General features: G+C 46.6%; 1 protein-coding gene across 1 annotated transcript; it reads left to right on the forward strand.

The window, feature by feature from the left end:
* The first annotated feature begins 588 nt into the window (after nt 1-588).
* On the forward strand, nt 589-18,329 carry LOC149451975 (uncharacterized). The gene is made up of 6 exons (XM_089689873.1): nt 589-803; nt 8,943-9,213; nt 12,856-13,077; nt 13,206-13,235; nt 17,970-18,108; nt 18,245-18,329. Exons 2-6 carry the CDS (start codon nt 8,943-8,945, stop codon nt 18,327-18,329), a joined length of 747 nt encoding a protein of 248 aa, XP_089545999.1. The 5' UTR covers nt 589-803.
* Nucleotides 18,330-18,465: the final 136 nt, after the last annotated feature.

Genomic DNA, 18,465 nt, shown 5'->3' on the forward strand with positions numbered 1-18,465 from the left:
GTTTGGTTCTATAGACTTCAATGGAAACGCTGCAGAAAAGCATGTAGTGCGTTTTTGCCATCTTTTTGATGCATTTTGTTTTTTAAATCTGCCTAGCAACAAAAAAACTAAACAAAAACGCAACGCAAAATGCAATGCAGAAACGGATCAAACACAAACTGCAGAGGTGTGAACCGAACCTTAATGTGGATTGTGGGATTGCTGGACTGATCCCTGCTGCAGGCACTTCGATCTGCGCAGGCGTGATTTATTCTTTCCTTTCTATTATATATATCATACATTTGATCCCATTAATATGAGAAAATTGAACAAATGAAACATTTTTGAACAAATTTCTACTGGTGTGTGGCCGGCTTAGAGGGATAGGCCAATAGGACAGCTTCGGTCTATAAGAGGAATACAGAGGCTGGAGCTGAAGAGGTTACAAGTCCAGGATGATTGGTGGGGTGAAGTCTTCCCTTGTAGAGGAGCGCCCCCTTCTGGTATCAGTTTTCCTGCCTGTAAACTGTTGATGAAGATTCTACTTTTTATTTGGCTGATTGCCCCCCCACCCCACCCCCCACCAGACTGGCTCTGAGGTTGGGGCCCCAGCACAGTGGACAGGACAGGCTCTGTCTGCAGAGTTCTCATGTCACTGATAGGAGTTGCAGCAATCTGACATGAAGCCAATGTGAAAGTGAAAGTGTCAGAGATTGTTCTCCACCCAGTTGTCACCGAGAAACAAGAAGAAGACAGTGAAGGCCACAGGTCCATGAAAGGGCTTCACCTGAGAATGTTGTAGATGGGAGCTGCGCAGACAGGAGGTATGTGACATACGTGTGTCATGCTGCGTCATGCCATAATGTCCATGTAACGCTAAGCTCTGTTGTATATGATGTATATATGTGTGTAACGTGCCAGTGCTGTGAGAGTACCTGTAGTAATAAGAATCCTGGGAACCCCTCATAATGGGCACAGTGGGTGTACAGACCCAGGAACTCAGCACAGGGATGGTGGGAACCCTTCATAATGGGCACAGCGGGTGTACAGACCTGGGAGCTCAGCACAGGGATGGTGGGAACCCCTCATAATGGGCACAGCGGGCGTACAGACCTGAGAACTCAGCACAGGGATGGCGGGAGCCCCTCATAATGGTCTATGATGGCTGTTCATTGTCAGAGAAGCTGAGTAGTGAAGCTGCATTGAGAATGATGAAGACATATTGTAGATACTGAGAAGTCCGTCACATGTGACCATCTACCAAACCCTGGCTCCTCCTCCATCACAGCCATTGGTACCTCCATGGGATTCTTCATCCCATGGTGGTGGAACGCCGGGGCCCAGTTGCAAGAGTAACCTTTGTGACCCTGGTAGTTCTGTCGCTAGTGTCAGTAAGTTTTTATTTTTTTTACAATTTTATATATTTTTTTGTAGGAGAAAAAGAAAGAAGGAAGGTAGAAAAGAAGGAAGCAGGGAAAGAACAAAGGAAGGAAAGAAAGAGGGCAAGAAGGAAGGCAGGAAAGAAGGGAAAGAAGGAAGGAGGGAAAGAAGGAGAGAGAGAGAGAAAGAAAGAAAGAAAGAAAGAAAGAAAGAAAGAAAGAAAGAAAGAAAGAAAGAAAGGAGACAGACAGAGAGAGAAGGAAAGAATGAAGGAGGGAAATAAATAATCTATGTGTAAAGCGATGCACAAACTGTTGGCATTATATAAATCCTGTATAATAATAATAATGAGGGAAAGAAAGAAAAAGGGGTGAGAGAATACACAAGGCTGGCAGGGAATGTGGGCGGGGTAGACACAGGAGGAGAGGGTGGGAGGAGGAGGGGCAGAACCAGTTTTTTCTCTCCTCTCCTGTCTGTGGTTGGAGGGAAATTGTCAGCACTGGAGACAGAATATACTGACAGATGCTCTGCAGTGCTGCAGGAGATGAGGGGGGAGCATACAGGAGCCCAGGGCATGCAGGTGATGGATAGGAGGGGTAGCCAGGTGGCACATAGAGGAACCAAGAAATGCACGGTTCCTCTATGTGCCGCTCAGCCGTCCCTCCTCTCCAGGTGGCCCCGGCCCACCAGGCAAATGCCCAGTGTGCCTTATGGCCACTGACATCAATGATGGGGCACTATTTCTCCAACTGTCACGAATAATGGGGCACTATTCCTCTCACTGACACCAACAAAGGGGCACTATTCCTCCCCCTAATACCAAAGATGCATTGTTTACTCCCACAGACTCCAGGACCATTTCTACTCCCAATGGCCATAGTTCAGCCCCCCTAAAGTCTAAAAGACATGAAAACTGGCCCTTTGGTTAGAAATTTTAGAGACCTCTGGTCTAGCCAATACAATCTTCTGAATCAAAAATATAGAGAAGACTTCTGCTCCACCCCAAATTCAGAACAGCCACAACTTATCAAGTCTAGACAGTAGTCATTAAATCTCCCTCTTTGGCCTAACTATGGCCCATTTCCCAGCACTGTTCCAGCAGTCCTTCATGGCCAGTCCAGTTCCCCTTCTCCAAGCCTGGAACTGCCCACCACTGCACTTCTCTGCCTGCAATCCTGACTCCAACTTGGTCTATTGCTTCGGACCCTAAACTGGCCCAACACCAGTAGAAGTTTTGTTTTTATAAGATTTGTTCAATTTTCCCATGGTTAGGGAGATTAAATCTACGTTCGTTTTCGATGGTAGAAATAAAAAAATCAACAGGAACATGGTAGAACGTTTTTCTTGAACAAGCAAATGTCTAACTACGAATGTGACTTCATGAAAAATAGTACACTTTGTATTTATTTTGTATTTATTGTAAGGAAACCGGTTTAACAGGTCTGGGATTCCATTCAAAAAGAAGGTCTGAAGGAAATTGTACGGGCCTTTGAACAAAAATTGCTGACTCAATGATGGCATTAAAGAATTTTGTGAGGAACAACTGTTTTGCTATGAATGTATGGTCAGCTTTACTCTTGGACCTGTTTTTACCCCCCCCCCCCCCCCCCTCCCACTTTCCAGCCTACTTCAAAGCTCCCCTAGATACTCTTTTTGTCCAGTTAGTATTCCTCCTGTGATTCTTCTGCCTGGTTCTCCCATTCTTTTACTACAACCACCAGTAGACTTACAGAACCCTACAAGACCCTTCAGCCACTCCACACCCTATGTGCCACTTCTTCTCCTGTATGGATGTAGCTGAAGTTTTGAGTTCCCCTATAGTCCTGCACAGCCAGGCAACATGCATTTCCATACAGACTTGCATCCTGGAGACAGTAACCAGTCCTTGAGCTTGGGTTTTTAGATTTTAATGGGCTTGAACTTGGATGGGTGGAGGCATGTATGGGATGCCCAAGGATTTAGCAAATGAGGACAACTTCCTGGAACTATTTACAAGTCTCTTTGCACAAAATTCCTTGGAGCACTAGCCAGACTCTCCTGGTGTACCACCCCAGATCCCAGATAGTCCTCTATCGAGCTGTCTGAAGGAATCACTGGGCAGGGGATGCAGTGCCTCTCTGTTTAAGAGGAAACAGTCCTGGGTAAGAAGCTAATCCAGTTTCCTACCAGAGTGCTTTTCTCCCCTTACTGGCCCAGGGGGCGTGGGTCTACTCACTCAGTCCTCAACCTATGAGCTGTTGGGCTTGTGGCTGTTACCAGGCTTTTTGCTGGGCTACACAGATTGTCGTCGCTCTGGAGGCCGATGAGATCCTGAGTTTTCCTCCCATCCAGCTCCACAGCCTGTAGGTAGGCCCCTTCCTGGACCCCATCCCAGGCTCCACACTCCCCATGCTCAGTCCATCTTCCACCCAAACTCTCTCCTGCTACTGAGCAGGCCCAGTCACTTTTAAAGACTGTCGTCCTGGCCCCATGCCAAGCCTCCTGCTGAGGATTGACCAAGATCTCTTGAGAGTGCAGGCCAGCTCCTCCTCACCCCCACCCACTGAGCTCTAGAGACTCCAAGTCTCTAGATCAAGGGACTGGTCTGCAGAGCCTCTGAGCCCTGACCAAAATTTGACCCTGCTAACTATCACACCAGGCTACTGCTCAGCCTCTATCCCTAGCTGACTAGGAGTGTGCTACATGGAGATGCCAACAAGCTCAATCATGAAGCAGGGCACCTCTCCTAATGCTATGGCCTCCATTAACCTGGTAAGCTGAGAAGCTGCTATCCTTCCCCTTGGAAGATGTTTAGGCCCAAGCCATAACCTTCTGTTCATCTCAGAGAAAAATGTTACCATACTCACCACAGACAGCAAGCTTGGCCATCATGGTGTCAGTACTAACTTTCCACACATGAATGCCCTTCAAAATCAAATTTTCTAGAATCTTCTACATTCCAGTCAGCTCCCTCCTTTACCCTTTATGGCTTTCCTTCTCCCTTTCCCAGCTGTCCATTCACTTAGCAGCCATCCTTGATCCCAGACATCATTTCCCAGAAATATATAGCTAATTACGTTTTATTAATAACCAATTATTTGTGTATCAAACTCCATTGCCTATTGGATTGATATATTGTCAAAAAAGTCCTCATCTTTTTCCTCACTGCCTAGACACAGTCTGGATCAATAGAGTTCTGGGATGTTGGCAAATTCATTTGACCACAATCCTTATGTAAGGCCAGCCATACAGGTGTCGAATTCCAAACGATTTTTCATTCAAAAATCACATCTTTTTCTGGACCCACATGTTGCCCCTTTGATTGATCTTGCATGTATTGCATCTTAATCCATGTGACTATATTTTTGGCTTGCACAACATAATGTGCACTATTTTATCAAAAACTATTCACTTTAATGTCCCCGTTACTACCTACCCATTCTCTTCCCTCCCTCCTCTCCTTTTTTTTTTTTGTCTCTTTTACCCCTCCTCCCCCCCACTACCTCACTCTACATCTTTATCTTCTTCTCTAACTATTCTCCTTTCTGACTTGACTTTTCTTTCTCTCACACCTTTTATACCCCTTCATTGTTCATATATTCTATGCAGATATTGCATTTAATCTCCCATATAGGCGTGACTGATGTCACATGGCTCACACGTCCCTGCAATGGACGCACATATCATATCATATAAATGATCCTGTGCTAGCACTACCCAACACATCGCACCCCCTTAAGGGCTCACAAATACATAGGTCATTAAGCAATATACCCACTTTGATTCATCTATTATAGTCTTGGTATATACTGGTTTGCTATATACATGTGCAATAAGGAGATATTTCATCCCGATGTGTATTCTGGTTTAAACCCGCGGCCCGTCTGCATAACGGGATGCTACATGTGGTGTCTATGTTCGGACCGTGATCCGTTTTTTTATGTTACACCCTGCTTTTCTTCTAATAAAAATATTTTTGGAAAAAAAAAATCACATCTTTGAATAATCGTTCGGATTTCCACCATTAGTGGGCATCGGTCAATTTTCGTGCAGCCATCAAATTTGAGTGATCGAACATTTTCATCAAGGATGGGAGAATCGTGTGAGAAATATCACTGAAAAAGAAATAAGCATGAGCTGTGACCTGGAAAGAAAAGAAGATTTCCTCACCTGACTCTGATTGCTCTCCTGATACTGGTTCCTGACATCGGCTCTGCTCCTGACCTTGACTTTTCCTTCTAATTCTGTACAGGTTGCTGCCCAACTGTTGATGACCCGGCTATTCCATGACACTGGTCCACTGGTGCACGCCTGGCAATCTACAAGACCTGCTCTGCTTATTACTACTGTGCCTGAATCAGAGGATCATCAGCCTTCCAAGGTCATCATCTGCAAGAGCTGCAAACAACAACTACTGGCACTCTTGTTCCCCTGGGTCCTAGACTCCTTCTGTTCCAACTCCGCGGGGTCACGGCTAGTGACACAAGTGAGGCTGACCTCGTCATTTCAGTCTCCCATCAGGTACGTGACAGTCGCTGTTGGCCGGGCACGTAAGAGATCTCCTCCTCCCCACACAGCACATAGCTGAGATCAGTGTCCCTCCACACAGTGTGTAGCCGGCTACTGCAGCTGACAATCCAATCAGGAAATTTCACAGATCAGAACTGCAGCCAGCTACACACTGTGAAGATCGATGCTGTGAGGAATCTGATCTCAGCTATGTGTTATGTGGGGAGGAAAGGATCTGTTGATTGCCTTGTGTGCAGTGTGGTCAGTGCCGGGACAAAGTCATCCAGCACTCAAGGTGAAGGTGACACACTCTGCCCCCCCCCCCCAAAAAAAAAAAATTAAAAAAACACAGCATTAATCAACACGCTCACCCCCTAAGCATAAATCCCTTCTGCATGCCCAAATTCTACTCAAACAAAAATTAAAGAATTTCCCATCCTCACAGTCCAAACCCCCCCTTCCAGCACAAATCTTTGCCCCCCAATTCGACCTTCCAGCTCAAATCCCCCAGTCCCTAACAAATCTTACATGTCCCTCCTAGCACACATCCTCTTTCCTTCCAAATCCCCCCTCCTAGTGAAAACTCTCTCCCCCAAATCCCCCCTCCTAGTGAAAACTCTCTCCCCCAAATCCCCCCTCCTAGTACAAACCATCTCCCCCAAATCCCCCCTCCTAGTACAAACCATCTCCCCCAAATCCCCCCTCCTAGTACAAACCCTCTCCCCCAAATCCCCCCTCCTAGTACAAATTCTCTCCTAAAATCACCCCTCCTAGTACAAATTCCCCCATTTCTAGCACAAGCCCTCTCCCCCAAATCCCCCCCTCCTAGTACAAACTCTCTCCCCCAAATCCCCCCTCCTAGTACAAACCCTCTCCCCCAAATTCCCCCTCCTAGTACAAACCCTCTCCCCAAATCCCCCCTCCTAGTACAAATTCTCTCCTAAAATCTCCCCTCCTAGTACAAATTCCCCCATTTCTAGCACAGGCCCTCTCCCCCAAATCCACACTCCTAGCGTAAATCCTCTCCTCAAATCCCCCCTCCTAGCACAAATATTCCCCCCAAGTACAAATCCCCCCAATCCCCCCCCCCAGTACAAATTCCTTCCTAGTACAAATCACTCCTCCTAGTACAAATCCCCCCCTTCTAGTACAAATCCCCCCCCCCCAAAATTCCTCTTAGCACAACCGCCTACAAAATACTGTTCCCAGTACAAATCCCTGCATACCCAAATCACCCTGGTAGCACATGTCACCCCCTGTCTCTGGAGGAGATGGGTGGGGGGGGGGGTAATGAAGCCTTGTACCATCGGATGTAATAGAGATCCTATGTAACCTGCTGTACGGAGGATCACTATTATGACAGGAGGGGGAGATCAGAGATCCCGCACCTCCTCCCCGCTCTCTCCTCTCTGCCGCTCCTGTCTGGACTGATTACTTTAGATGTGGCTGGCCTTGAGTACAGGGATGGGGGGGAAGCTCAGCAGGCACAGCACAAAGTACATTGGAGGAGGGAGCTCCCAGCCTGGGGGGGGCACAACTGAAATTTGGGGGGCATAGCCCACCCCAGCACCCCCCTAGATCTGGCCATGATAAGGATCATGTCACTGCTACTTTTACAAGGTAATATCTGGCTATGCAAAGGCATTTGGTGCACACAAAGCACATTTCTATCCTTTATGGCTATTAAGGAATATATTTAAATAATGTTTTTGTGCCCAGAGTTCAGCTTTATCCACTTCCCGACCACCCTGTAGAAGAACTCCAGCTGCAGGGCTGCGTATATATATGTGATTTTGTATTTCCGGGTAGGGGGCGTGCTTACTCAGTAAAACACACACAACACACAGTTAACCCTTTGATCGCCCAAGATGTTAACCCCTTCCTGCCCAGTGCTATTAGTACAGTATCAGTACTCTTTATTAGCACTGATCACTGTATTGGTGTCAGTGGCAGTTAGACAGCTGCCACCCAGGGTCAGAATGCCTGTCACAGTCCCGGAGAAAATAATAACGTGCTGGTGAGCTCAGCAACATAAAAAGGCATGGACGTCCACAGAAGACAACAGTGGTGGATGATCGCAGGATCCTTCTATGGAAAAGAAAAACCCATTCACAACATCCAGACAAGCAAAGGAGGTGGGCGTATCATTGTCAAAGTCAACAGGCAAGAGAAGACTTCACGAAAGCAAATTTACACGTATTGGAATTTTTTTTAGCAAAGACACGAAGCAGAGTACATTTTGGCCTAAATTTATGAAGAAATTTGATTTTTTTTAATTTTTTTTTGCTGGACATGTTTAATAGCAAAAAGTCAAAAACATTTTTTGTTTATAGCGCAAAAACTAAAAAATGCAGAAGTGATCAAATACCACCGAAAGAAAGCTCAATTTGTGAGAAAAAAGGACGTAAATTTCATATGGGTGCAGCGTTGCATGACCGTGCAATTGTCAGTTAAAGTAATACAGTGCTGTATCGCAAAAAAATGGCCCAGTCAAGAAGGGGTGTGGAAACTTCTGGGGGGCAAGGGCTTAAAGGAGCAGCATGGCCAAGGCATTTTTGGCCATACGTCTCCTGTGGGTCACACAAGTGCAGTTCAGTCCTGCACTCCTGTGACCCATTTTCAGCTGACAGCATGCTAGGCCCCTCTGTTGGCTTATGTCACAGAGCCGGTCAAGGCTCAGCAAAGATCCTGACCATATGGAAGGGATCCGCCCAGAAGCCTGGGCTGACAGCCCGCTCAGCCTCTCAGTGAGCCACTGAGAGTCTAGCCACTCCCACCCCAACACAGCCCAGTGCTCCAGAGAGCGTTGGAGGGGAGGGGCAGAGTGTCGGTGACTGACAGTCATTGGCTCTCTGCAGGCTAAAGACCGAGAGCTGAGCGATCAACGTTGTTTAACCACTCAGTTCTCAGTCATACAGGTGGCAGGGCAACCATCTAGGTGAGTATGATTTTTTTCCTCTTAGATCAGGCACATCACTTCACTAGTATGAACAGAGATCTGGATTATTGTTGAATAAACCATAAAATGCAAGCAATGAAATAAACATCGTTTACCATGTTCTCCGATCATGACTTATGTCTGTTGGTTATTCCAGATGGGGACAATAAAGGTGGCAATCTGTTCCAGAGACAGTGAACAGAATTATGAATGGCTGATAGATTTTCTAGAGCAGAGAATGTGTCGGAGAACAAAGATCAAGGCCCGGCCTGTGTTCATAAACAATACTGCGTCTCAGTTTCATCAAGAGGTCTCCGGGTATGACTTCGCCATCTTGTATCATACTAAGAAGCGTGGGAGGATAAATATCACCAACGTGACCGGCTCCCTCTATGACGACGAGCTGAAATTTCTTCATAGAAGGTTTAGTAAGTAATAGATGTTTTTCTTCTTACATGTATTGTTGTGCTACCCCCGCAGGGGCTGCAGATGGTAACTGGTTCCTTCCCCCAAGCAGTGCAAGACCACCAAGTCACACAGGCAACAGTCCTTCAATTCTGTCTCCAATGATAGTCTAGGGGTTGTCTTTTTAAAGTATATTTCTTGAAGAACTTGAGAAGAGAGTGGAATTAGGGTGGCATGGGATTCTCAAGGCACATTGAATAGTAACAGGAGGAGACACCTGTCTAGGCTAGGCTGCTCTGAACAGTCTTGTAGGCCAGGGGTTAAAAGGAATGGCCAGAACTGAGACCTGTAAGGGTTGTCTCATAAAGAGCTATTGCTGGCACTTACCCTTCGAACAGCAGTCACTTGGATCTTAAGCACAGGTCTATTCTCACAATTCCTCTCCAGGACAGCTGAAGTCCCCCAGTTTCCTCTAGACATCATTAATTAAAAATCAAAAAAAGGTATGAGATGAGTCAGCGGCGTATTTACCACAGAGGCAAACAAGGCATTTGCCTTAGGCGGCAAGTTTCAGGGGAGCAGCGCTGCCCCTCAGAAGAAGGGGCATATGTGGCAGAGATGGGGACCTGGTGAAGTACTGTTTGAGCTCCACCATGGTAACCTAGGAGGCTGAGCGCTGCTGGAGGGTGTAAGCCCATGGAAGACACTGGGCTTGACTTTCATTCCAGAGAGGGTGCTGCAGTTAGTGCTTGAATCTCTCTCTCTGGTTGGTGGTGGTGGTGGTGGGGGGGTGCCCAATTTTAGTGTTCTTTCCTCAGAATGTACCAAACTGTTGCTTTGGCCCCTCCTAATGTTGCTGCAATCTCTCTGATGGATGTTTCGTTTTTGAAGCCTTACAATGGCCTGTTTCACTGAATTGACGGCTCATTTGAACACGATGTAGGTTCACAGCAATAGATTCCAACTGCAAATCCCACACTTAGAATCAACTCCAGACCTCTTACCTGCTTAATTGATGAAGAAATAACAAAAGAGTAGCCCACACCTGGCCATGAAACAGTGTTTGATTCAATTGTCCATTTACTTTTGGTCCCTTGGAAAAGGGGGGATGGCTACTCTTAAGAGTTTAAAAAATCAGAGCGCTCATGGCGAATGTCCAGAATAAAAAACAGTAATGTTCATAACCAGCAGACAATATAAAACAGTTTAATGGAGCAATAAAAGCAAGAATCACCGTAAGGATGTATCCAGGAATGGAGGTCATACAGGGATCAGTGCAAACCATAGACTGAAGGAATGATGGGAGCGGCTTACTGTGTTGTAGGCATGACAATGGAGAGCCTGGATGGTGAGCTCAATAGATGGAAGGTGAAGGAGCCACAATTGATGGTATGCAGGTGACCAAGGCCAGCGGTCTGAGAGAGACCCCACAGGGGGGATGAGAGGAGCAGGATGGACCTCCTCGGTTGCCGGAGATTGCGCACCGCAAGTGATGTCACGGCACACCGGAAGCCAGGAAGAACCATCAGAAATCCTCAGTAGGAAGGAGACCACTCGCAACAAGTCCTGGTTACCATGACGACGTGTTTTTCATGATATAGTACTTTGTCACAGACCAGAAAAAAAAAGAAGGGGGGGAGGAGTTTGTAGATATATTGGATATATGTACACTCACCGGCCACTTTATTAGGTCCACCTGTTCAATTGATTGGTAACACGAATTGCTAATCAGCCAATCACATGGCAGCAACTCAATGCATTTAGGCATCTAGACGGGGTGAAGACAACTTGCTGAAGTTCAAACCGAGCATCAGAAAGGGGAAGAAAGGGGATTTCAGTAACTTTGACTGTGGTGTGGTTGTTGGTGCCAGACAGGCTGGTCTGAGTATTTCATAAACTGCTGATCTACTGGGATTTTCACTCACAGCCATCTCTAGGGTTTACCGAGAATGGTCCAAAAGAGAGAAAACATCCAGTGTGCGGCAGTTGTGTGGAGGAAAATGCCTTTTTGAGGTCAGAGGACAGAGAAGAATGGGCAGACTGGTTCCAGATGATTGAAAAGCAACAGTAACTCCAATAACCCCTCGTTACACCCAAGGTATGCAGAATACCCTCTCTGAACACACAACACGTCCAACCTTGAAGCAGATGGGCTACAGCAGCAGAAGACCACACCGGGTGCCACTCCTGTTAGCTAAGAACAGGAAACGAAGGCTACAATTTGCACAGGCTCACCAAAATTTGATAATAGAAGATTGGAAAAATGTTGCCTGGTCTCATGAGTCTCAATTTCAGCTGCAACATTTAAATAGCAAGGGCAGAATTTGGCGTAAACAACATGAAAACATGGATCCATCCTGCCTTGTATCAATGGTTCAGTCTGGTGGTGGTGTCATGGTGGGGGGTTATCCATCCTGCCTTGTATCAGTGGTTCAGGCTGGTGGTGGTGGTGTCATGGTGTGGTGGATCCATCCTGCCTTGTATCAATGGTTCAGGCTGGTGGTGGTGGTGTCATGGTGTGGGGGATCCATCCTGCCTTGTATCAACGGTTCAGGCTGGTGGTGGTGGTATCATGGTGTGGGGGATCCATCCTGCCTTGTATCAATGGTTCAGGCTGGTGGTGGTGTCATGGTGTGGGGATCCATCCTGCCTTGTATCAATGGTTCAGGCTGGTGGTGGTGGTATCATGGTGTGGTGGATCCATCCTGCCTTGTATCAATGGTTCAGGCTGGTGATGGTGGTGTCATGGTGTGGGGGATCCATCCTGCCTTGTATCACTGGTTCAGGCTGGTGGTGGTGGTGTCATGGTGTGGTGGATCCATCCTGCCTTGTATCAATGGTTCAGGCTGGTGGTGGTGGTGTCATGGTGTAGTGGATCTATTCTGCCTTGTATCAACGGTTCAGGCTGGTGGTGCTGGTTTCATGGTGGGGGGGGGGGATTTGCCTGGCACTAGCAAGGTGGACATAATAAAGTGTATATTAGCAGTATGAATAAGCCTTATATAAGCCTCACCTCAGAGAGATTAAAGCCACAAAAGGGAAGTTTCTCTAGTACACAATCAATAATTTCACAAAGCCAATGCAAAATTCACCATGCTTTTATTGGTGAGCACCAAGTGGTTTGTTCACCATGCTTCCAATGGTGAGCACCAAGTGGCTGTTTCACCATGCTTCAAACAGCAAGCTACAAGCGGTTGGTTCGCCGTGCTTCCAATGGGGAGCACCAAGCGGTTATTTCGCCATGCTTCCAAAAGTGAGCAGCAAGCGGTTGGTTTGCCGTGCTTCCAATGGCGAGCACCAAGCGGTTGTTTCGGCGTGCTTCCAATGGCGAGTACCAAGCGGTTGGTTCATCGTGCTTCCAATGGTGAGCACCAAGTGGTTGGTTCGCCATGCTTCCAATGGTGAGCACCAAGCGGTTGGTTCATCATGCTTCCAATGGTGAGCACCAAGCGGTTGGTTCATCATGCTTCCAATGGTGAGCACCAAGCGGTTGGTTCATCATGCTTCCAATGGTGAGCACCAAGCGGTTGGTTTGCGATGCTTTAATACACGGGATTAATTGGTTTAACACAACTTTAAACAGCTGAATCGAACGGGGGACCGCCCACCACTCAGAATTCACCCCGTGTACAGCTGGATTATTGAATTTGTATTTTTCCTTTAAGGAGGGAAGAATGTTGTGGTGATTGACGATCTGGAGAACAGTGAGGACAGTGAAAAGCAGAGAATCTTAGATGAACAGGATGACCTGCGTACATATGCTTCGGGAGTATTCCTCTTCACCCAGAGGGACAAAAATCAAACTGAAAATCCTTTGAAGAAAATGGAGAATAACAATGTGCGAAAGAACCTGAAGAAATTAAGGAAGTACATTAAGAAAAGCAAACGTATGTAAAATTGTATACAACTCCCCACCCCCCCCCCCACAAAGTACACATACTATATACCGTATACATGTATGTACAATTCATGAACAATGCGTCATACAACTCACCTATTTTCATTTTCATTTCAGGCAGAGGAGATCCATCTAGATTCAGAGAAGGTAAGGTTAGCTGAATGTCGGAGTGAGTGTCTTTATTGGCCGACACATCCTGGTCACCTGACTTTTCTTGTCTGCGCTCAAAGCTCAACTCCAATTTCTGCAAAATTTGTAACAAAAGAAAAGGCTCAGTTCACCTTTAGGCTCCATGCACACACATGTGATTTTTAAGCTCCAAAAAAGCTGTTCTCAGCATTTATTTTCTGCTCCTGGAAGCTGAATAGTGTTCTCCTATGTGTCCGTGCGCACTGCTTTAGTCTAGTCGCGTTTTTTGAGTTTCAGCTTCTAGAAGCAGCAAAAAATGGTTTCTGTAGAGTTTTTTGGAGTGTTTTTCCAGTAGAAAAAAAATGCTGAACGCTCCTAAGGCTCCATGTACACAGCTTAAAAAACGCTGGATAAAAAAATGCTGGTAATAGTGTTTTACAGGAGCGTTTAGGAGCATTAGACATAGAAACAGAAAAGTGACGGCAGAAAAAGACTAAATGGTCCATCCAGTCTGCCCATCTTTTTGTTTATTTTATTTTGGGGGGGAGGGGGGGTGTTTGGGATTTTTTTGGTTTTGTTTTGTTTGTTTTTTGTTCTCTGTTCTTTGCTGGAGCTGAGCATGGGAGGAGGAGACACGGGAACTAGAGAGCAGGAGGTGTTGGGAGGGTGGAAGAGAGTGTGTTTGGGTGATATTTTGAGACCAGGTTGGTGAAGTAGCCGGGGCGGAGTTGTGGATGGCTCTGCTAATGCTCCTAAATGCTTTTAACGCTCCTAGCAGATTGTTTTCTACCTTTACTGTAAAAATGCTAATAAACCGCTAACGCTCCTAAACGCTACTAAAACGCTCCTAGTGGGGTTTTTCTAGCTTTTTTTTGTATATGTACTGTAAAAACACTAAGAAAATGCTAATGATTCTAAACACTTCCAAATGCTTCTAAATGCTACAAAAATGCTCCAAGTGGGGTTTTTTCTAGTTTTTTTTTTTTCTACACGTACTGTAAAAATGCTAAGAAAATGCTAATACTCCTAAATGCTTCCAAATGCTGCTAAATGCTCCTAGAGGGCTTTTTTCTAGCTTTTTATTTCTATATGTACTGTAAAAACACTAATAAAATGCTAATGCTTCTAAACACTTCTAAAACTCTCTTAACAGAATTTTTCTAGCTTTTTTTCTATATGTACTATAAAAATGCTAATAAAATAATAATGCTTCTAAATGATACTAAAACACTCCTAGTGGGGTTTTTTTCTAGCTTTTTTCTATATGTACTGTAAAAATGCTAAGAAAATGTTAATGCTTCTAAACGCTTCTAAATGCTCTTAAATGCAACTAAAATGCTCCTAGTGGCTTTTTTTTCTATATGTACTGTAAACACGCTAATAAAATGCTAATTCTTCTAAATACTACTAAAACGCTCCTAGTGTTTTTTTTTTCCTAGCTTTGCTTTCTATATGTACTGTAAAAATGGTAATAAACGCTTCTAATTGCTACTAAAACGCTCCTAGCATCTGTTTTCTAGCTTTTTTTTCTATATGTTCTGTAAAAACGCGAATAAAATTTTAACGCTTCTAAATGCTACTATAACGCTCCTAGTGTTTTGTTTTTTTTATATATGTAAAAATGCTAATAAAGCGCTAATCCTCCTAAACACTTCTACTAAAAAATGCTATTAGCAGCTGTTTTTGCTGCATTTTTTAGCATAGAAGATACTAGTATGCATGGAGCCTTACCATACACCTGCCTATGCCGATAAAAACAAACTGTGCAGCTTTGAGTGAAGTTGAGCGTTGCCCTTGTTATAGGCGTCAGCCATTTATGCGCCTCCTGAAGGCTGACTGAAAAACTCTCAGAGATATCCCCCCCCCACCCCCCACCCCCTCCTTGTCAGGACTTGTTGCTCAGGCATTGCTAAGAGCCTCCCAGCCGTTATTGTTCACCTTCACAATCAGAGGAGTGAGTTGGTATCTTTCTCTCCTCTGAGAGGTCTCAGCATTTGAGACCTCGCTCCTAGGATGGGTGGCGGTGAACAGTAAGAGCTGGGAGCGTCTTAGCAACCTCCTAGCAACAAGGCAGGACAGGATGATGATAGCTCTGGGAGTTGTTCAGTCCAGGGGCGGACTGACCATTTGGAAACTCGGGCACTGCCCGAGGGCCGGGGGTCAGTAGGGGGCCCCATGAGATGCCCCTGGTACCTTTTTCATAGGCTTTTTTGAGTTTGGCCAAGGACACAGGGGCCCCATGATCCCCTGTTGCCCGGGGGCCCCATGAGTTGTCAGTCCTCCCCTGGTTCAGTTAGTCTTCTAGAGGCACATGAATGGCCTACACCTACAGCAAGGGCAATATTCAACTTTATTCTCCGTTTGTCTATCAGCCGGCTCCCCTTGCCTTCATAGGCAGATTTTTGGTAAAAGGTGGACTGCGCCTTTAAGGAAAAAGAAAACAAAAATCAACCGTGGCCGTTAGTGATGAGCTGAGGTTCAGGATGATCATTCGGTGATCTGTCACATGATGGCGGACTGTTCGTCCAATCAGCTGCAGCCAGAAAACATTCCGCCCTGCAACTGTCACAACAAAGGGGCGGGGATTCTGGTCTCAATATTGACCTAATATGGTCATATTAGGTCACTGATGTCACCAACATCCCCGCCCCTTTGTTGCGGAGCAGAGAATTTACTAGCCTCAGCTGATTGGGCCAGCGGCCTGCGACTATGTGACAGGGATTTGTGCTAGGGGAGGGGGATTGGGGGGGATTTGTGCTAGGGGAGGGGGATTGGGGGGATTTGTGCTAGGGGAGGGGGGTTGGGGGGATTTGTGCTAAGGGAGGGGGGTTGGGGGGGATTTGTGCTTGGGGAGGGGGATTGGGGGGATTTGTGCTAGGGGAAGGGGATTGGGGGGGGATTTGTGCTAGGAGAGGAGATTGGGGGGATTTGTGCTCGGAGAGGGGGATTGGGGGGGATTTGTGCTAGGGGAGGGGGATTGGGGGGGATTTGTGCTCGGAGAGGGGGTGGGGGATTTGTGCTAGGGGAGGGGGATTGGGGGGGATTTGTGCTCGGAGAGGGGATTTGGGGAATTTGTGCTCGGAGAGGGGGTGGAGGATTTGGAGTGAATTGTGTGTTAGGAGGGGGGATTTGGGTGGGGAGGGTAATTTGGAGGGAATTTGCTAGGAGGTGGGATTTATACTGTGGGGGGGGGGGGTGGATGGTTGCTAGGGTGGAAAATTTGAGGGGAAAGAGGATATATGCTAGGAGGGCTGAAGTAGAACTACAAATGAAGTTTTATTTTTTTTTTTTGGGGGGGGGGTGAAAGTAGCTGTTTTGCCCAGGGCTCATAATAGTCTAGCACCGGCCCTGATTACAGCAAGCTACTACATTCAGATCCAGGGAATGATTATTATTTAAACAGACAATTATTTGAGTGAAGATATTGGTGTATTGATCGGCGTGGTCCAGGCTTGGCTTTGGGTCACAATTACATGACAATTGTCAGTGCCAGGAACCCTACACAGGGCTGAAAGACAGAGAAGGCAGAATAGACAGAATACACAGAATAGACAGGAGTGCGGGAACCCAACTAACATTCACAGTAACATTTTATTAAAATAGATAAAACGCATCCAGTACTGACATGGAGGTCATTGTAGGTCAGCATGAGGTGTACAGACCAGGATGTCACATAAGTAAGGCTGCAATTCAGCGGTGGCAGCTCACGATCCCCAGTGCAGCGTCCACCACCACTGCACTGCCTTGTAACAGAAGGAAGGCACCTCCATCCCTATAGTAAACCATTGCACCCGGGGCAGCTTCCCCTCCTGCCCACCCCTTGTCCCGTCCCTGGCTACATGTATGCTAAGTGGAGAGTCCACCACCACTGCACTGCCTTGTAACAGAAGGAAAACACCAACATCCCTACAGTAAAACACTGCGCCCGGGGCAGCTGCCCCTCCTGCCCACCCCTTGTCCCGTCCCTGGCTAGATATCTGCCAGGTGCAGTGTCCACCGCCACTGCACTGCCTTGTGGCAAGGCTCTAGATCAATCAGAAGGGGCGGTAATGTGCTTCAAAGGATTTTCCTTCTTTGTCAAACCTCCTGACACTCCTTTTTGATACTCCTTCAAAACGCGTTACTGGTTAAGGTTGAGCCTTGCCACAAGGCAGTACACTGTCAGCGGATGCTGCACTTGGCAGACGTCTAGCCAGGACTGGGACAGGGGGTGGGCAGGAGGGGCGGCTGCCCTGGGCGCACTGGTTTACTGTAGGGATGGGGTGCTTTCCTTCTGTTACAAGGCTGACAGGAGTACTGAAAGAGGCAATAACAAGTGAGTGACTGCTGGGAGTAGGATCCCATAAGTTTGCACATCATATACGGGGGGGGGCAGTTTAGCATCCTTGCCCTGGGTGACCTTGTCCCAGCACTGCATCCCACTGTGCCCTGAGCGGGTCCCTCTGAGCCGGCATGGGGATCGTGAGCTGCCACCCCTGTATTGCAGCCTTGTGACATCCTGGTCTGTACACCTCATAAAATGTTACTAGGAATTTGTTTTCCCGCCCTCCTGTCCTTTCTGTCTTTTCTGTTTTTGAGTCTTTGTTGCATCGGCCCAGATCTTATTAGAAAGCTGCAGGACCCCTGGAGTTCACATTGGTTACCCCATCCCCCGCCCTCTGGGACACTCTGCTGTTGCCAGGCTATCTACTGGACATTGGATGCTGGGACTTGTTGTGCGCGGTGGTGGTCTGTTTTTTCTTTTCTATACAGGGATGAGGACTGTTTTCACAGTGGGGCTACCCCTCTGGAAGGACGTGCGAGGTGTCGCTGAGAGACATGCTGCAAAAACATCACCTCGTCATCCGGCCAGTGAGGGGGTCACACGATGGAAACAGACGGGTTCTGCCATGTATAGTGAGTGACAAGTCTCCGGGGTCAGGATTGCCAGTCTGCCATGGCCCTTATGTTTGTTTCCGGACCCAGCTAGGACAATACATTCATTCTCATTCTTGATAAATGTGACACATTGCTTTTCTCTTCTACAGGAGAAACAAGAAAAAAGGAATAGTAAGAGGGAATGACTATTATAAGATCCCCGACACTTTGAGAAGACTGCGAGGTCAACGTTGAATCCCAAAGATTGTAAAGATTAATTATGGATTTCTGTAACCTTCAATCTTATCTGTATAAAAGATTACAATGTAACTCATCCCCTATTATTCTATTGTCCCCAAATACTCGGGGTCAGGGTTTTTCAACCAGGGTT

The sequence above is a fragment of the Staurois parvus genome, unplaced genomic scaffold (genome assembly GCF_062004578.1).
Source record: "Staurois parvus isolate SC_StPar_1 unplaced genomic scaffold, SC_StPar_1.0 ptg000503l, whole genome shotgun sequence".
NCBI classification, from domain to species: domain Eukaryota; kingdom Metazoa; phylum Chordata; class Amphibia; order Anura; family Ranidae; genus Staurois; species Staurois parvus.